The sequence below is a fragment of the Gopherus evgoodei genome, chromosome 6 (genome assembly GCF_007399415.2).
Source record: "Gopherus evgoodei ecotype Sinaloan lineage chromosome 6, rGopEvg1_v1.p, whole genome shotgun sequence".
NCBI lineage: Eukaryota > Metazoa > Chordata > Testudines > Testudinidae > Gopherus > Gopherus evgoodei.
In genome coordinates this window covers 86,629,741-86,648,811 of record NC_044327.1, presented here as the reverse complement: position 1 = coordinate 86,648,811, position 19,071 = coordinate 86,629,741, and the positions used below count along the sequence as shown (strand labels likewise).

The window sequence follows — 19,071 nt, the reverse complement described above, 5'->3', positions numbered from 1 at the left end:
TCCCATGACAGCTTAATTTATGTAAGAGCATTTGATCACGGACCTTGTCAAAGGTTTTCTGGAAATCTAAGTACACTATGTCCACTGGATCCCCCTTGTCCACATCTTTGTTGATCCCTTCAAAGAACTCTAGTAGATTAGCAAGACACGATTTCCCCTTTACAGAAACCATGTTGACTGTTGCTCAACAGTTTATGTTTTCCTATGTGTCTGACAATTTTATTCTTAACTATTGTTTCGACTAATTTGCCCGGTTCCGACGTTAGACTTACAGGTCTGTAATCGCCAGAATCACCTCTAGAGCCCTTTTTAAATATTGGCGTTACATTAGCTAACTTCCAGTCATTGGGTACTGAAGCCGATTTAAAGGACAGGTTACAAACCTTAGTTAATAGTTCCGCAGCTTCACATTTGAATTCTTTCAGAACTCTTGGGTGAATGCCATCTGGTCCCGGTGACTTGTTAATGTTGAGTTTATCAATTAATTCCAAAGCCTCCTCTAGTGACACTTCAATCTGTGACAGTTCCTCAGATTTGTCACCTACAAAAGCCAGTTCAGGTTTGGGAATCTCCCTAACATCCTCAGTCATGAAGACTGAAGCAAAGAATCCATTTAGTTTCTCCGCAATGACTTAATTGTCTTTAAGCGCTCCTTTTGTATCTCGATCGTCAAGGGGCCCCACTGGTTGTTTAGCAGGCTTGCTGCTTCTGATGTAGTTAAAAAACATTGTTATTACCTGTGGAGTTTATGGCTAGCCGTTCTTCAAACTTCTCTTTGGCTTTTCCTATTACTCTCTTGCATTTAAGCTGGCAGTGTTTGTGCTCCTTTCTATTTACCTCACTAGGATTTCACTTCCACTTTTTAAAAGGAAGTCTTTTTCTCTCTCTCTCATCCAAGTGAGAAGGAAGGCTCTCCCCGAGGAATTGTGACCTAACCTTTCCCCTCCTCCCATCCTGCCTTTGAACTGAAAGGATGGCATTTTTGTTTGTAGTTGTGGCAATGAGGTCCACTTCTTGAAATCCACAAGTCTGAAATATGCTGACAAGAACTAGGAATCCAGCTCCCATTCATAGTCGGGGGGTGGCAGGGGGGGAGCGCCACAGGGAGAAACCAGCTCACAGCATTGGCTCACACTTTTCCTACCCTGGAAATATATTGCTGAAATTCGTATGCAACATTTTATGCACTATTTCCATAACCTTATTGCTTCAGCACAGAAGGAAGGGGAATTTTACTCCTCCCTGTCAACTGGTATCAAACAAGCAGTCCACGTGGTTAGTCATGACTTGGATAGACCTGTGTCTGATGAGAGGCAGAAAATGAAGGCAGGTATTTCTGACCACTCTGAGCTCCAACAGCTTGATATGGAGGGTAGATTCTTGGGGTGACCATCTCTTCTGTACCATTACAGCACCAAGGCGCACACACACTTATCTTAGAGATGCATCCATGGTTACAGTTAACCGTTGGTATCGGTTGGAGGCAGGGGATCCCCGCCCCTACATTGTGATTAACTATCCACCAATCTAAGGAGGGTTTTACCTTTTGAGAAACTTACAGCTGTCTGTCTAGGCGGTCTCTGTGTGGCAAGTAAACTGATCTGGGCTGCCCCTGGAAACAGCCAAGGTGTAATCTCACACTCAGTCACAAAAATGCAAACCACCATGTGATCTAGAAGTTCAAGAGAGCTTCGGACTGAAACCTGGTGGCTCCCTTGAATAGTTCTGACCAAGTTTGATAGTGTCGTGAATCTGTCCATGAGAAGGAAGGCCCTGGATGCCAAGAAATCCAGGGATACCCCCTGTAAATTGTGTATTCTGAAAAGGAGGCAGTCTGGATTTTCCCCACGTGCAATTAGTGACCCAAAATCCAAGAACAGAGAAAGTACTTTCCAGGGGGCTTACAATACTTCTCGGTATGACCGTTCCTTGAGCAACCAGTTAAATACTACGATTGCCTCTTGACGCAAGCAGACAGCCACCAGTGGAGAACTTCTGAAAACACTCTCTGAGCTGAGAAGAGACCAAACAGGAGTACCTGTACTTAAAATGATCCCAGCTTACAATAAAATGCAGAAACCTTCTGTTAGATGGGAGTATCACTATATTGAAACATACACCTTGAAGGATGAGGGCCAAAAACCAATCTCCTGAATCAAGAGAAGGAGGAGTTACAGATATGAGTCATCATCCCAAACTTCTGAGACCTCACAAATGTGTTTAGGAGTCAGATCTAAGATTGGCCTCTTTCCTCCTATTTTCTTTGCACAAGGAAGTATGTTGAGTACAAGTCCCTTCCCCAAAGCAGAGCAGGGACCAGCTCTCTCGCTCCTGAACGAAGAAGGGAGCTTAATCTCCTGTCTTAATAGGAATGGATGAGAAGGGTCCCTACAGAGGGGAGAGAAAGGTAATATGGATGGTGTAGCCCGATATTACTTTCAGCTCCTATTTGTCCAAGATATGCTCTCCTGCTTGTCAGAAATGGGGGTTAGTCCTCAAATAGGGGGAGGTGGGCAAATCAGGCTAAAGAGAAGGGAGGGTCCGAACCTTGAAACATCCTCACAAAACAGACACTTGAATAATGAAGTATTTTGCAAACTTGTGTTGGGCGAGTAGAGGATCTTTTTCTGTGTGTCTGTCTAGGTAGTTTCATCAGTCTCTGAAAACCAGAGAATTGCATTTGGTGGGATGTTTGAGTTGTTTGCCATCTACTGAATTTTCTATTGTTTGCAGGAGTGTAGCTGCCCAATTAATGTAATGTGAACCTGGAATCTTTAAGAGCATGCAACAACTCATCAGTATTCTCCATGAACAACTTCATACCATCAAACAGAAGATCCTCTCCCATACTCTGGACTTCTCTGGTGGAAACCAGAGCACTGTAGCCAGGATGCCCTGCACATCACCACTGCAGTGGAGATGGAACGAGCTGCAATTTCTGCAGCATCAAGAGCTACCTCAAGAGTTGTCATGGCCAGTAATTATCCTTTAGCAATGGTAGGCTGAAATTGTTCTCTTTAGTCCGAAGGAAGGTGTGGAATAAAGAAGCTAAATTCTGCATAATTTGTAAAGTTGCTCTTGGCCATCAGTACCTGATATTTTGCAGTGCAGAACTGTAGGGTTGCCAATGGGTAAGATTTTCTTCCCAGAAGATCCAGGTCCTTCTGCTCTGTCATATGGGGTGGATTAATACCAGTGTCTGCCCAGTGTGATCACCATTTCAACCATCAGAGAGCTGGCTGGAGGATAAGAAACTAGTCACTCAGAGTCCTTGGTGAGAAAAACAGTACTTTTTAAATTGTCTCTCTTACACGTGGGTATTACTGTAGTAAACGTTTGCAAATAGTATTTTCAGGTTCCAGAGCCTCATTGTTATGAAGGGCAACTCTGGCTGATGTCTCAGAGTGAAGAATATCCAACAGCTTGTGTTGGGATTCTTTGATTTCTTCAAAAGGTATCTAAGGAGTCTGCCACCCATTTAACGAGGTCTTGAAACTGCAAAAAAAAAAAATTTACTGACAATAGATAGAGGAGGGGGCATTACCACCTCAGCCTATGAAGATGATGAGATGGCAGCCTGGGAGATAGCTTCTTTATCCGCCCTTCTCTCAATCCTCGAACATTTCCTCCTATTGTTGGGGAGTAGACGTTTGAATTTCCCTATCATTGAGAGAAGAGGAGAGGGGGTCTGGAGATTTGCCAGTGATAAAATGCCCAGAGACCCCAATATGGCCACTGAGGCCCATAAAGGGGTGGGGGTTGCATCCAGAGTTGTTCCCACCAGGAATGAGGAGGTTCCCGGACATCTTCCCCGTCTCTTTGAGAAAGGGGGGTTTGTATATTCGTACACAGGAGCACACTGAACAAAGATTAATGATATGGAAAAGAGATCTCCATATCATCCTCTAATGGGAGAGCTCTGACTGAAGAGAGGTGACAGTACTGTGGAATGTATAAAGGTTTGGGGACAGAGGTTTTCAGTAGAGAGATGCTCAGTACCTGTCACCAACAGACACACTGGTTCAAGCAGTCACCAATAAGCCCTTCAGCTTCCTAAAGGCTTCCAGTATTTAGCTGTGGTACCAACAGACCAGTACACCTGTCCCTGCAGGAAGGTACCAATGGTTTTGAATGCTTAACAGGTAGCGCTGATGTAAATGGAGGTTTAGTCTTAAATGGTACCAAAGAGCTCGATAAGGGTACTGGGAGAGGTGGTTAAGTCCAATAGTACTGATCTTCTGTGTGTTTGCTCTGACCATCTCCACTAGACAATACTAGCTTCTTCTCTGAGCCATGTTTACTCTTAGAGTTGCAGGATTTTCCCACCTTGCTGGTACCAGAAGAGCCTTTTGCCACTACAGCACCAAGCACAGCTGCTGACCTGGTCAGAGAGTGAGCACTTTCCAAGATGGATACCTTAGGAGGGGAATTAGAGCGCCTCTTCTCAGGATCTTTAGAGAAGATCTTCAAGGCTTTCCCCTTTATATGAGTATTGCGCTGAGGCCAAAGGGCTGCTAGAGACTCCAGGGACTAATGTACAAAGGAGATCTCCTGACCTGGCTCCGTACCCAGGTGAAGGGAACATTCCATCATTAACAGTCAACTTGATTTCCCAGTTGTCCTATGGCTAAACAGGAGTCACACTTCTGTGGGATGCAACTCTCTCTCAGGCAGTGAATGCAGTTAGACTGTCCATCGCTGACTGGAATAACCTCTCTACATGAGGCAGCGCTTAAACATTTGTGAACATGCATACCCTTCACAGAGAGAATTTCCTCAGAGGAAATAAAATAATCTTTCAATAACCAGGAATTAACTAGCTATTACTACAACTAGCAAACTAAGCTAAATAAACTAAATACAAAAAGCTCAGCAAGCAGCCGAGGCACACAAAATGCAAAAATAATAAACTCCATCTCAGGCCAAGGTGGTTGAGAAGAAACTGAGGGCAGTTCTCCTGCACAAACAGATGTAGCCTCGGTACTGGGCACGAGGTTATCAGCAGCATATATGTAGACCAAACAGACACTGCTAGTGAAAATCTCGGATCAAAGGCGTGTGGTGCACATGCACACCAGAAGTGGAATACATATAGGGACACTACTCAAAGAAATATGGTTTCCCTCACAAAAAGGAAAATAATGAGTAATTGCAAAAAAATTTGAGAGGACGCTCAATTACTAACAAAATGCGAAGAAAAAGTCGATATATTAAAGTGAAACTCAGTAAATCATAATTAATTTAGCTTTTTTAGAGTATGGAAGGTGCTCTTTATACCAGAACATGCTCTCTAAAAATGCAAAAGAAACAAGCCTCAGGAGTGCACGTTTAATAAGACACTTGCTAGCAGCTCCCAATATGAAGGCCACTGTCTTTGGCCAGAACATAAAACATGCATGCCATCACTGGAGTAGTTTTCATAATTTTTAATAAAAAGTTAGGCACTACGAACTACATTACACACTGAATTTTTACATTTTAATTTGACTGTAGTACCGTTACCATTATAGATCAAGATTTTTTTAGTGCAATTACTACAAACTGATTTCTCTCTAATATGTGGCACATCTGTTGGATTTTTTTTTTTTTTTAATTCCAAATCTTCATTTTCCTCTGCTATTTTTACATGCCAATTATGTTTTCAAACTTTCAAAGTTAGACACACACATGCATGAATCTACACATGATATGCATCTAAACTAGTGTAAAGGAAAACCTCCAATTTTTTCAGGTCTAACAAAGCTATTAATTTTATAAAAAGGGTTTTAAAAGCAATAACCATAAGAACTTAAATATATGACAGTTGGCTCACTGCAGCACTGAGACTTGTAAAAACTTCTGCAAAACAGAGCTGTTTTTGCTTATAAACGCGGTAAAAGCATCAGTTCTGGTTTGGTTTCCCTAAGCAATTTTTAAAGGCTATAGGTGATTTTTGATCTCTGAGAGACAACTACATAATTCCTTTCACCACAAACATTTCTGTTATTGGGTACCTGTGTTCTCTAACAACGTCTTTGGTGTGTTGGGTCTGTTAATGATTTCTACAAGCTGGTGCAACACCATAGGAATATAAGGCTGCATCTCTATACCTAAAATAGCCAAAAACAAAAATTCAAAAGAAAATGACTATTTAAATAATCAATCAAAATAGATCCATGTGTATATATTTTAGAACAACACAAAATTTTCATTTGCCACTTAACTGAAGAAAAAAGAAACCTTTAAACATTTTATATTGTAAAAATGCATTCTCAAAAAAAAATGCAAAAAAATTAATTCTTACCCATTTGAATGGAGATTTCGCCAATTGCCCATGTAGCATTGTTGCACACAGAAATGAACTCAGGATTTAGGTTGGTTCCCAAAATCGGCATGAAATCAGCTAGAAAGAACAATATTTTTAAACTGACTGTGTGCAGTAAAGTTGTTTTTTTCCACTACTAGAAGTTCTCGGTAAACAATTTTTCATAACCTAAAAATATGTAAATACATGGAATGTCTCATGTAAAACAGACAAGAGTTAGGAGCAACAATTTTGCAACTAAATTCCTCAAATAAGTGTGTCATGAAGGCACACGTCACTGAACTGATAAAAACATCTGACAAGATGTAATTCAAATTTTAGAATCTCCAAGTCTGTCCAGTAACTGCTTGGAGGAGAGTTACAGGCCTCTCTGGCATATATCTCTGCCAAAGGGATCAGCAAGTCTATAAAAACCTACAATGGACACTATAACCCTTCTGCTGAAATAAAGAAAATAAGCTCTTGGATAAGCTTTTCACATTTTCAATTATTATATGCAGATCTTTGCAAAAGAAACAATACACTCCTAAAACAAGCAGTATAGGTTGTAAATCAGGGATAACATTTTATAAGCTTTTCCATTTTCAACAGAAAGTAGCTACATTAGTTGCAAAGCAGTTTGAATATGCCAGATCAAAGCTGACCATGGTATAAAATCAGTCTGGAGAAAAACACTCTTGAACAAGTTTAAATTTAATTTAAGAAAAAAGCAAAATGCAATGTGCCTTTATAAAGTGTGATCTAAACAGATGTATGTCCACACATTGTTGCTGGTTCAGGGTGGTGAAACTGAACTTTGCATCAGCCTGGCCCAGTGTGCTTAATTCACTCAGAAGCAGGGATAGTTATTTTTTGTCAAGGTCCAAATTTCTTGGTCAAAGTATAGTCAAAGTCCAGACTCCAGAGAAGAAGAAAATAAAAAATAAGTAAAATATTTTTATTTATATATACACATTTAAGATTTTAGGGTATGTTCAAAAGTGTCTGGCGGTCTGCCTACTGACTACCCCTGACTCAGAGGATGGTTGGTACTGCCATCTCTCTTCCCCATCAAGGTTTCTGCTGTGGGATGGCAGCTTTCAAGTCTGCTATCAGGCCTCCATTGGAGCCTTGGAAGCAACTACTACCAGTCCTATGTGATACTCTGAACTAGGATATCTACTCCTACCCTTAACAGCACCCACTCCCTAGTGAGAGGAACTGACTAATGAGTTAGCTGTCTGGTAACTGACACTGCCCATTTCCCCAGAACAGGCAGACTTTCCACCACCAAGAGAATCAATCCGGTCCATGGTGAAGATACCACCATCTTTTTCTTCAGCTATCAACATGTGAAATAAGTAGAGCTGTCGATTAATCGCTCTTTAAACAGTAGAATGCCAATTTAAATGTATCAATTTTTTCGATATTTTTCTACATTTTCAAATACTGATTTATATTACAACAGAATACAAAGTGTGCAGTGCTCACTTTATATTTATTACAAATACTTACACTGTAAAAATGATAAATAGTATTTTTCAATTTATAAATGTAACTTGTAATGTAAAACTTGAGAGCCTACAAGTCCACTCAGTCCTACTTCTTGTTCAGCCAATCGCTATGACAAACAAGTTTGTTTACATTTACATTGCCTGCTTCTTATTTACAATGTCACCTGAAAGTGAGAACAGGCATTCGCATGGCACTTTTGTTGCTGGCATTGCAAGGTATTTACGTGCCAAATATGCTAAACATTCACATGCCGCTTCATGCTTCGACAACCATTCCAGAGGATGAGCTTCCATGCTGATGCTTGTTAAAAAAAATAATGCATTAATTAAATTTGTGACTGAATTCCTTGGGGGAGGGAGGAGAATTGTATGTCTCCCATTCTGTTTTACCCATATTCTGCCATATATTTCATGTTATAGCAGTGTCGGATGATGACCCAGCACATGTTCGTTTTAAGAACACTTATTGCAGATCTGACAAAACACAAAGAAGGTACCAATGTGAAATTTCTAAAAATAGCTACAGCACTTGACCCAAGGTTTAAGACTCTGAAGTGCCTTCCAAAATCCGAGGGGGACGAGGAAGGGAGCATTATTTCATAAGTCTTAAAAAAGCAACACTCTAGTGCAGAAACTACAGAACTCAAACCATCAAAAAAGAAAATCAACCTTCTGCTGGTGGCATCTGACAGATGATGAAAATGAACATGCATCGGTCCACTCTGCTTTGGATTGTTATTGAGCAGAACCCATCATAAGCATGGACAGATGTCCTCTGCAATGGGGGTTGACGCATGAAGGAACATATGAATCTTTAGCGCATCTGCCATGTAAAAATCGTGCAACACCGGCTACAACAGTGCCATGAAAACACCTGTTCTCACTTTCAGGTGACACTGTAAATGAGAAGCGGGCAGCATTATCACCTGCAAAGGTAAAATTTTTTTGTCGAAGTAATTGTCTGAAGTATGACTGAGTGGACTTGTAGGCTCTAAAGTTTTGCATTTTTTTTTTAAATACTTTTTAGGTACATAATTCTACACTTGTAAGTTCAACTTTCATGATGATGAGATTGCACGACAGTATTTGCATTAGGTGAACTGAAAAAAATACTATTTGTTTTTTACAGTGCAATTATTTGTAATCAAAATAAAGTGAGCACTGTACACTTTGTATCCAAAGTTGCAACTGAAATCAATATATTTGAAAATGTAGAAGACACCCAAAAATATTTAAATAAATGGTATTCGTTGTTTAACCGCTTGACAGCCCTAGAAATAAGCTAACAACATAATCCATATATACATATTATATATATATATACACATATATTTAAAAAAAGAAACATACCTATGCAAGGCTTAACATGCTGAAAGCATGCCTTTGTCAGGTCACCTAACAGGGCAAAAGAACTCTGTCGTACCTCAGGCATTTTATCCTACAAACCAAAAAAATTCCACAAAGGGAGAAGAAAGAAGTTGATTAGAACTAGACTTATTTAAAAAAATAAAATCCCAGGATTTACAAAAGAAATTCTTCTCACCTGCATGCATTGGTACATTAGTGTCAAGATATTACTGCGGGCCACTAGCTGTTCAATGTTGCCTCCAAGTCCTTCAGCTAAGCCACTAAGTAAATCAAGAGCCACAATCATGAAGTCTTTATCTGGTGCCTCGTATTGGTCTGGCTGAGCGTTGTGCAACTGTAAAAAAACACTAGTTAAAAACACACACCTTCAATATAACCAGATTGAGTTCTCTCTATGCTATGCATGCAAATCAGGAATTAGTTTATGTTTTATAACTTCAGTCAGATGTTTGATGGATATGTTATAAATCCCAGTGTAATACACAAACAGTTGCATACCCAATGCATCTACAAATCCTGGAAATAATAGAAAAATACCATGGCCTGTGCAAGAGTCTTCTGTACCAGGTTTACACAACGCTGATACACGGGTTCACAGTATGGAAGGAAGCCAGATTGCAAGGCAGTGGCAACCGAAGACAGGCACTGGAATACAAAAGCAATGTACACGTGATAATGAAAATGCATACCTTTTTTTTCCACTAGGCCCTACTTAAATAGAGAAGAGAAAAATTTAATTATTTTGGGCAGCCAATAGTATAACAGACAATAGTATAACATGCTACCGTTATGGAAAACCTGGTTTAGGACTGGGCTAATAATTTTCATGCCACAGATTTTGAAGGGGAAAGTTCAGTTTACAGGAGATGGCTGACAGTGTCCAACTGGGAGCACCTCCCAGTCGTTCTATGGAAGCAAAGTTGTGGGAATAAAAGATGGGCAGTAAAAAATGCTGTAGAAGAACACAAGGACTCCAGGGAAACTAACCTAAAATCTTTGCTCTGAGAGGAGATATTCCCCAAATGGCTATATCTTTAAATCACAGAAAAGGCAAGTTTCTCTTCCCAATCAAAATGAATGAGTTATGCAGAACTGGCTTTTTCCATAATTAACATTTTTACCACTATGCCTAATCTCTACAATCACACTCCCAACCTGAAGTCTTTTCAGAAGACAGGATAATTCTTGTAAGAGCTACACTAATTTATGCACAATTATAATTCAGATCATTAAAGGAGTCTCCACAACAAAATCCAGACTGCTTTATATTAAACATTTATAACACAAAATCAACTTAGAAGAGAGATTGGATAACCTATACAATTTCACACCAAAATACTTCGTAACATTTACCTCTAACAAAGGGAAGAGATCTTTATCCTCATCCTTCAACATGTTCCATTTCTGGATTAGTGGAGGCATTAGCATCTGAATATATTCCTATTTGTAGTGAGGAAAAACATTGTTGATTAACTGATGGAATACTGAATTCCAAAATACCCAAGTTGTCTACCTCAGAAGTTTGGAACACATGATCTCTTCTCATCTAACCTCACATTTTCTCTTTTACAAAAAAGGTCCTTATGACATATCAATGGTGAAATTACTACAATTGTTTCAACTGTGATAATTGTAAACAACTGTCTCTCCTGCACAACTATTTATGAAGTTTCATAATGAGTTCACAGTTTGATATTTCTCAGATTAGATTTTAGGAAACATCAATGTATTAACAAAGTTTACCTTTTTACCGCTATATATTAGGTGCCAATAGATACACCATCACTGACAACTTTGCTCAAAAGAGACAGTTTCAGTAACATCCATTTATTCCATTTCAGAGTGGTAGCCGTGTTAGTTTGTATCAGCAAAAAGAACGAGGAGTCCTTGTGGCACCTTAGAGATTAACAAATTGTTTTGAGCGTAAGCTTTCGTGGGCTAAAACCCACTTCATCAGATGTATGCAGTGGAAAATACAGTAGGAAAATATATATACACAGAACATGAAAAAACGTGTCTTGCCATACCAACCATAACGAGGCTAATTAATTAAGGTGAGTTATTATCAGCATAAAAAAAGTTTGTAGTGATAATCAATATGATATTTTTGCAGGATCCTGATTATCACTACAAAATTTTCTCTTCTGCTGCTAATAGCTCACCTTAATTAATTACCCTCATTACAGTTGGTATGGCAAAACCTATTTTTTCATGTTGTGTATATATATTTTCCTACTGTATTTTTCACTGCATGCATCCGATAAAGTGGGTTTTAGCTCATAAAAGCTTATGCTCAAAAATACATTTGTTAATCTCTAAGGTGCCACAAGTACTCCTCGTTTTTTGCATTTATTCCTTGAGATTCAGTTTCCCCATGTTATAGTTTAATCCATATGGAAATTTCCACAAAGGTTATTTCCACACCACATACACACACCACTATGTGTGTGACCAAAACCAGCTAAGTGATCATAATTAAAAATGCCCTCTTTACACACAGGAAATATTTTTCTATTGTAAAGTTACAATGCACCCAGTATAAAAAGGTTTTACTTAATCTGACTTTCTGGACTTGAAAAAATATAGAGTGAAATCCTGACCCTACTGAAATCAACAGAGTTTTACCATGGACTTCAGTGTGGCCAGAATTTCACTCTTATACTCTAAAAATGCATTGCCCAGCAACAACAGTATCAATCGATGATGTCATGGTAACTAGTGGAGTATCCTTGGACTATAACACTCAGGAACCTATGCCTATAAGGTGCCCTGAGGGAAGCTCAGCTGTGCCAAGATAGACCAAGAGGCTGCTTGACAGTTCTTCTGAGGCATATTCTCTCTGAATTCTCCTATTAATGATACAGCTGTCCGTTTTCCATTCTTTCTTGGGCCCATATTATAGGACAAACACGGTGTCAGATCCTACACTCTACTACATAAGCAAAAGTTCAGGACTCCATCTAAGGAATGCCAAGCCATATCCCTTAAATAAGGTTGGCAGAGGACAATAGGAAGGAAAATTAATCTTTAGCTCCACGGGAAATCAGGACACTAATTTTGGGGACGATGCTGGGAACCAGAAGACAACATGGAGAAAGACAAGAAGGGGAAGCAACAAGAGAGGGCCATTGGCTCAACCATGCTCAGCAGAGAGGTAACAGTCAACAGAAAGGACTATTTTATTGCCAGTCATAAGGATGCAGATACTAGGGACTTGAGGGGGGAAGCTTTGCATTTAGTTTCCAAGGACAGCATATTTAAGTTTAATTGAATTCTGTTCTACTGCCCTGAAAGTTTGGACACTAAGAGGCAAGGGGTATTTCCTAATACAGGTGCAGTCAATTATTTTTGTCTAGGTCCAAATTTCTTGGTTAAGGTCTAGACTCCAAAGAAAACAACAAAACTAACAGTGGTACAAAGATGTCAGGATCCATTCAAAAGCACCTGACAGTCCAGATTTAGCCCACAGTCTGCCTATTTACTACTCCTATCCTAATAGCTCCTACTGCTGAAACTTATCTTCTCAGCAGGCTGAGACACCCTTACCTAACACTGGTTTAAGAAAATCAAAGATCTGAGAAAAAGCATACATTGGCCAACCACCAGCCCAACAGTGATCAAAGATGAAGTAAACCACCCAGATGGCAAACAGCTCTCTTTACCTCACCAGCGTCCATCACCGTGAAAGTCAGCCCAGCTGTTTCAAGAGCCACTTCTCACAAATCAGAATATAAGATAGAGCATCTGGAACAGTATGACTACTTCCACCTGAGACAACAGGTCTGGAAGGTGAAGCAGAGGAATGAAGAGCCTGGTTGATGGCACTCTGAATTAGCATTTCTACAATATCTGAAGACAGTTGGGAGATACTAGGTAGCATCAGCATTCCTTCATTTGTCTTTGCTTTCCCCTCCATTTTCAGTCATCCCATAGGTCCTAACTTAAGTATTCTAACAAGATGAAGATGAAGAAGCTGGAGACACCTGGCTCATGGGATCCACTCTGATACCTTGCTAGATTAATGGCACGCGCGCTCTCAGAAAATGGGAGACTACCATCAAGGCAGTCTCCCAGATAAATCATTTACTGAGTTGGAATGAATATGCTTTTGCCGATTGATAACACAGCTAAGTCGAAGAAGATACTGTAAGAAAGAATTAAGTTTCTGGAGCCAGATAGAAACTTTCAGGGCTGGCACTACACTAAATGGCCACAGCATACTGTGGACCAATGGCAAGCTGCAGGAATCTTTGAGATGGACATGTGACTATATCTGTTGTAAGACTGAGAGACAAAGAAGTCTCAACTGGAATACTGAGAGACTGAATATTCTGAAGTGCTCATAGTTGCTTAAAGAATGGGGAGCTACAAGATTAGCTGTGCCGATATCCAGAGTGTACTGGGATTAGAACAGTCTTGTCCTACAAAATGGGACAGACAAGTGATGGGATCAAGGGGAAAGAGAACTAGACACCGTCTACAACATAGCAAGGGGAGCAGCGTGGGCAGTGTTCATCATGAGCCGAAGCCTCTAAAGGTTCCATTCACTCCAGTATGCTGTTGCTAACAGTAACCAGTATCAGACGACTCAAAAGAAGGTGCAGATCCCCATAACGGCAAGGAAACTGAAAAGGTAGTAAAAATACTTTTACTCTCATTCTCTCTCTCTCTGACACACATACACACAATGCACAAATCACCTGTGGAACATATTGCCACAAAAATATTATTAAGTTCCATAGCAGAATTCAAAAACAGGACTAAACAGACAATTCTATAAACCCTTACTGTTCAGTGCACAAGTTCACCATTAATCTGATGAGGGCTAGTCAGATACAAAGACAAGTGAACATCCATGTTCTGTGAGCAAGTGTAAACAGAAGCACCTAATCTTCTCTATACTACAACTACAGGAACAGAAGCAGCAACCTTTAACACTTTCCATTATAACCATCGGCTTTCAGGATCTCTCTTGGGTCAAAAAGGTGCATTGTTTTCTTAATTCAACCACATTGGACAGGTTTCATGATGAGCCATGGGGGAAACAAAAAATTCCATTTGCACACACGGATTACTTGTAACTGAATTTTAAGAAAATTCCAAACACATGCATACTTCCAGGCCCTGCTCACTCTCCTGCAGTGCATCCATTCAATGCACACAGAACTAGAGATTCAGAGAGAACATAGTCAAAACAGATTCTTCTTTTTCTCCTGCTGCACTGCTCCTGAACACTACGACTCCCTTAGATGTAGAGTAAGATACATGGGTTTGGAGCCAGCAGACCACGAGTTGCAGTTTCACCTTACCCACTGACTGATGTTAATGCTGTGCACTTCAAAAATCTTTACAAGGCAAGGGCATGGGACTTTGATTATTAAGACAGGGAAGTTTCATTCCCCCATTTATAAGTAGACAGATGTTGCATGAGCATCATGTCTGGCAGAACTTGGAACAGAACTCAGGCCTCCAATATGGCACACCTAAATCTCCTCCCATTACCCATATAGAGCAACTCTTCGAACCCATCCCAAAACAAAAAACAAAAAAGAAAAATCAAGGAAAGTACACACAAATCCAGTTTTCAAGCAGTGTCCCTCCTACATCTGAAAGTGAACACATTACTATTCCTCAATTACCTTTTGTCTTGTGTTGAACCAAGTGCCCGTCTGGAGGAAAGGTAATTTCATTTTACTGGCAAAACAAAAGGCATCTAGAAGTGAAGTGGCTTGCCCAAAGTCTCAGTCACAGTCCAGTGTATTAACTACAATGCTAGTCTTCCTCTAGTCCCAATGTTACAGATGGAAATTATCTTACTGAACACCAATTATAAAGCAAAAAACATGAAGCAACAAGAACAACTGCTGTCTACTGATGCTTTACATTCCTAAAACAAGACCCCCAAATGAGACCACTGAAACACAAGCTACTTAATGTCTGGAATGTGATGTTACTGCCAAGAATCATTATGCCTATCAATACAGGGATCAAAACACCCAATCCCGTAGTCACAGAGTCATACATCATCAGAGTTGGAAGGGACCTCAGGAGGTCATCTAGTCCAAACTCCTGCTCAAAGCAGGACCAATCCCCAGACAGATTTTTGTCCCTAAATGGCCACCTCAAGGATTGAACTCACAACCCTGGGTTTAGCAGGCCAATGCTCATACCACTGAGCTATCCCTCCCCCATTCCTTCAGATTCCCAAAATGCAACCGTCTCAACCACCTAATGTCTATCAAAGGGGTGAAATTACTGTAACTGGGAATCCAAGTAAGGTCCTCCAGGTCACAGTGTAAATGTCATTTACATTTGCAGCAATATTCCGTGTTGTCATGGCTCTGCTCTTGTTCAATGACAACAGTCGGCTGCGCGCGTGTTCCCTTTGTGTGCTGCCCTGGCCCTGCGCAGATAGCTGACACAGCAAACCCCGAGAGAACCCCAAAGACCACAGACTCTAGTAAGGTATGAAGGAACCTGAGCCAGGTTTATTGTCAAATGAAGCACAGTAATAGTTTCCTACAAACTCTACAGTATATACTAAGAAAATGTGAGAACACAGCTCAAACCAGTGACGGGACACTCCACTGCCCCCTAGGCTGGATAAAGATACGGACTCCAGGACCTACTTTTATACAGTTACAGGACAGATTACTCATCCCTACTGACGTACTGAAGTACAGCCCCTTGGCTCATTAAGGTGCTGTCTCCTCCTTTGATCATGTTGTTTCAATCAGACAGATCTACCCATCATGCTGTCCTTTTGACCCTGTCTAAGATGCACCCGCCTGTTCCTTATGTCGTCTGTGGAACGTCCTGAGGTCATCTTGCCACAAGTTCCTCTTATTAGCACTTTTCTGTGGATGCACCAGCCTCTAACAATCCTCTTCTTGCCAACTTCTGTGAGTGAGCCCTGCCTCTGGCTCACAGCCCAGCTTTTGCTTAGCAGTGCAACGTTTCAGGGCCTCATCTTACTACATTCTGCTGCAATGGCCCTCCAAAAGGAATGAGAGAATATTTCAACACTATTCCATGAACTGACGTGCACAGTAGGGCAAGAGTCTATACACCCTTGACACTGAAGACAGGTGGAAAAACACTACAAACCTTGAAGGGAGTGACAGGGAAACACAATGAGAAAGCCCCATGTTCAGTGGTCCAGTTCTTCCCCAGAGAAAATATGACTAAACAGATAATTGGCTGGTGATGGAAAGTTTAAGAATCTCCCGCATTTTGAAGCATTTACATTCAAAACCTGTACATAACTAATGATTTTTGAAAGGAGTTGAGAGAGAGAGAGAGATTTGTCTTAAGCACTCATTTTTTAAAAAAATATTGCTTAGGAAAAATATTCTACAGCAGAACTTGCTAAGCAGGGTTCTACAGCCTTAATACATGAGCATCTGTAGGTCAAGCAGCCTTAGGTTTCAGTGTGATATTAAGTGACATTTTAAAAAAAATGCAGACTAGGCACAACGCTGAGTGTGGTTTAATATTTTAAGGTTCCCCACCTAGTCAAAAGTAGTACAATGGGAGTTAGATTTAAAGAAATTCAATATCACAAACGTAACATTTCACTAACGCTATACACTGACTGCAATTAAACGTGTTCTTTTTTTGAAAGATTCTATAGATATGACTCTCTATATTTAAAACAGAAAATTAGTATACTCAGTAATCCAAGTGCATCCTTGCGGCAGTATAAAAGAAAAGTCAGGGTATTTTGTATTATATAGATTTTAATAAAGATTTCATTTAAAATCTTACACACTGTACTGCAGTAGGATAATCATGATGTTACTGTTTTACTATGACAGTGGTTTATACAGAATATAAATAATACTTACTGGTTTGTTTAGATGATGTCCTACAGAGTCTGCTAAAGTTCCTATGGCATCATAAAGGATGAGAAGATTCTTATGCTGGTATTTACTAAATGCGAAGACCAGAGTGTCAAGTATATATGCAAGGTAAGGAACAAGCTCTGTACAAGCCTCCTCTTCTAGAGTAGCAAAGGCACTAAGGAGCAAAACAAGAAGTCAGATTGTTAAATCAATATAATTAAGAAGGTGACATTTCCATTTAGGGTTTGGATGTGATTTCCAGCTCAAGATATACTCCCGCAAGCTCAATGAGGACTAGTGTGCAAAAAACAGAATGTAGCCACAGCAGTGAAAGCATCTGGAAGGGCTAAACAACCCACGTACCTAGCATCTGTGATGAGCGCACACTTGGTGCAACTAGCTCCTACCCTGCTACACTTTATTTTTAGCACATTAGCTCAATGATAGCTAGATTGAATAGGTCTCCTTGAGCTACCCCCACTCAAAGTGAAGACATATCCTTAAGCAGTTTGCCCCTTTAAAATTAATCTGAAATGTGTTTCTACAATGGCACTGAAATCCAGGCAACCAAAAACTTTTCAATTAAAAGTTTAAAGAGGCACAATTCTAACATTTCTGGTGAACATAAAATTCAAACACATTATCTTAAAGCCTATCACGCAAATGGGGTAAACCAGAGGTACTATTATAAATATAGCTGCAGTGAGTTAACTGAAGCAGCAGGAACTCTAACAATAGCTGTTCATCAGTTCAGATATATAATAGGGTATTTATTTGTACTATAGCAGCACCTAGAGGCCCCAACTCCACTGTGCCTGACAATGTCTATACCTAATGAGGAGGCAGTTCCTGCTCTCAAAAGCACACAATCTAAGACAAAATGGATATAAAAAACAGATGTGGAGAGCAGAAGTGGCAAAAGTCAAATGATGAGCCAGTAGAGGGAACAGATTTTTTTTTCCAGTTTTGGGAAAAATAGAGCAGTTTTACATAGACACACACTATATGCAATTAGGTCCCAAAGGAATCAATAAATCCCTAAACATGTAGGGAAATGGTCCTAGAGATGGAACATGCCATTCCACAGGCACATTTATGGCAGAAAGAACATATGATTGGATAACACAAAGATTTAATTGGCCTGGATTGGGTCAAAAAAGTACAGATTAATATGCTACAGTCTGTGCTGGATGCTAAAAAGTTACTGCCTTTATAAAAAGTGATCATGCCCTGCTACTACTACTACTCAGTTATAGAACGGCAATTTTCCTGCATCACAATGGAACCATAGCACACTGTAGGTGGGCAGTGGTTATGTTATTTGGTACCCACAGGTATTCCTCCTAAGAGGCATTAAAAAGCAAGCAGGTTAGAACTGTATAGGTACAACTCTCCCTGGGGCTGGGAATACCCAAGAAATTTCTTACTGGCAAAAGGACAAGTTTTATGTTTGGGGTTATGTAGAAATTACACAGATCGGAAAATAGACAGTATTATATAACGATGGAACTTTTCAGTATGGTAGCTGCTTCAGGCCTTGAAATACTGTCTGCTGCACAAGGAATAACATTTTTCTGCAATGCTGCATCCTATACTTTTGTGCTATTTGTAAAGATAGCAAATAAGATGCCTGAAAGACATTCTTGTTGACACTATCAATTTGAATAACCAAGCCTTGTTGATTTCCCAAGGCTTCAAATTTTTCACAAACTCACTCTCAGGATTATTTTTCAAAGGATGTTTGATTTCTAAATGCTGCAGCAACTCTGAAAGGCTCAGACTTTTAGCAGCCATCACTTCAAAATATACTAAAACCCACGGTGTCGGCTCAATCTATGTAAAACCATGCTGCTTTACATTTTTTCTTGCAAGCCATCACTATGACAGCTTGCCGCTGTCCATTTCATGAAATAATCCAACCTTCCCAATTACCCCTTTATCACTGCCCATGGTCCTCAGTGATTACAGTCACTGGACCTTTAACTGCCATTGCCAGTTTGGATTACTTGGACTGTGTTTGTGGGTTAAAAACTTGTGAAGTAGACAGACATTCTGATGTCAG

The 19,071-nt window shown here is 40.0% G+C and overlaps 1 protein-coding gene across 8 annotated transcripts in view; it reads right to left on the bottom strand.

The window, feature by feature from the left end:
- The window catches only part of TNPO1 (transportin 1), a 176,177-nt gene that overhangs the window by 40,087 nt on the left and 117,019 nt on the right, over positions 1 to 19,071 (bottom strand). For 7 of the 8 annotated variants that reach the window (XM_030567697.1, XM_030567696.1, XM_030567698.1 and 4 more), the window contains exons 14-20: positions 17,013 to 17,184; positions 10,519 to 10,605; positions 9,703 to 9,810; positions 9,341 to 9,499; positions 9,148 to 9,235; positions 6,284 to 6,382; positions 5,994 to 6,089 (exon numbers count right to left, since the gene is read on the bottom strand). In XM_030567697.1, coding sequence (XP_030423557.1) covers positions 5,994 to 6,089; positions 6,284 to 6,382; positions 9,148 to 9,235; positions 9,341 to 9,499; positions 9,703 to 9,810; positions 10,519 to 10,605; positions 17,013 to 17,184 — 809 coding nt within the window. Of the gene's footprint in view, positions 1 to 846; positions 3,496 to 5,993; positions 6,090 to 6,283; positions 6,383 to 9,147; positions 9,236 to 9,340; positions 9,500 to 9,702; positions 9,811 to 10,518; positions 10,606 to 17,012; positions 17,185 to 19,071 lie in introns of those variants that run through there. The other variant, XM_030567699.1, reaches the window with a different exon arrangement.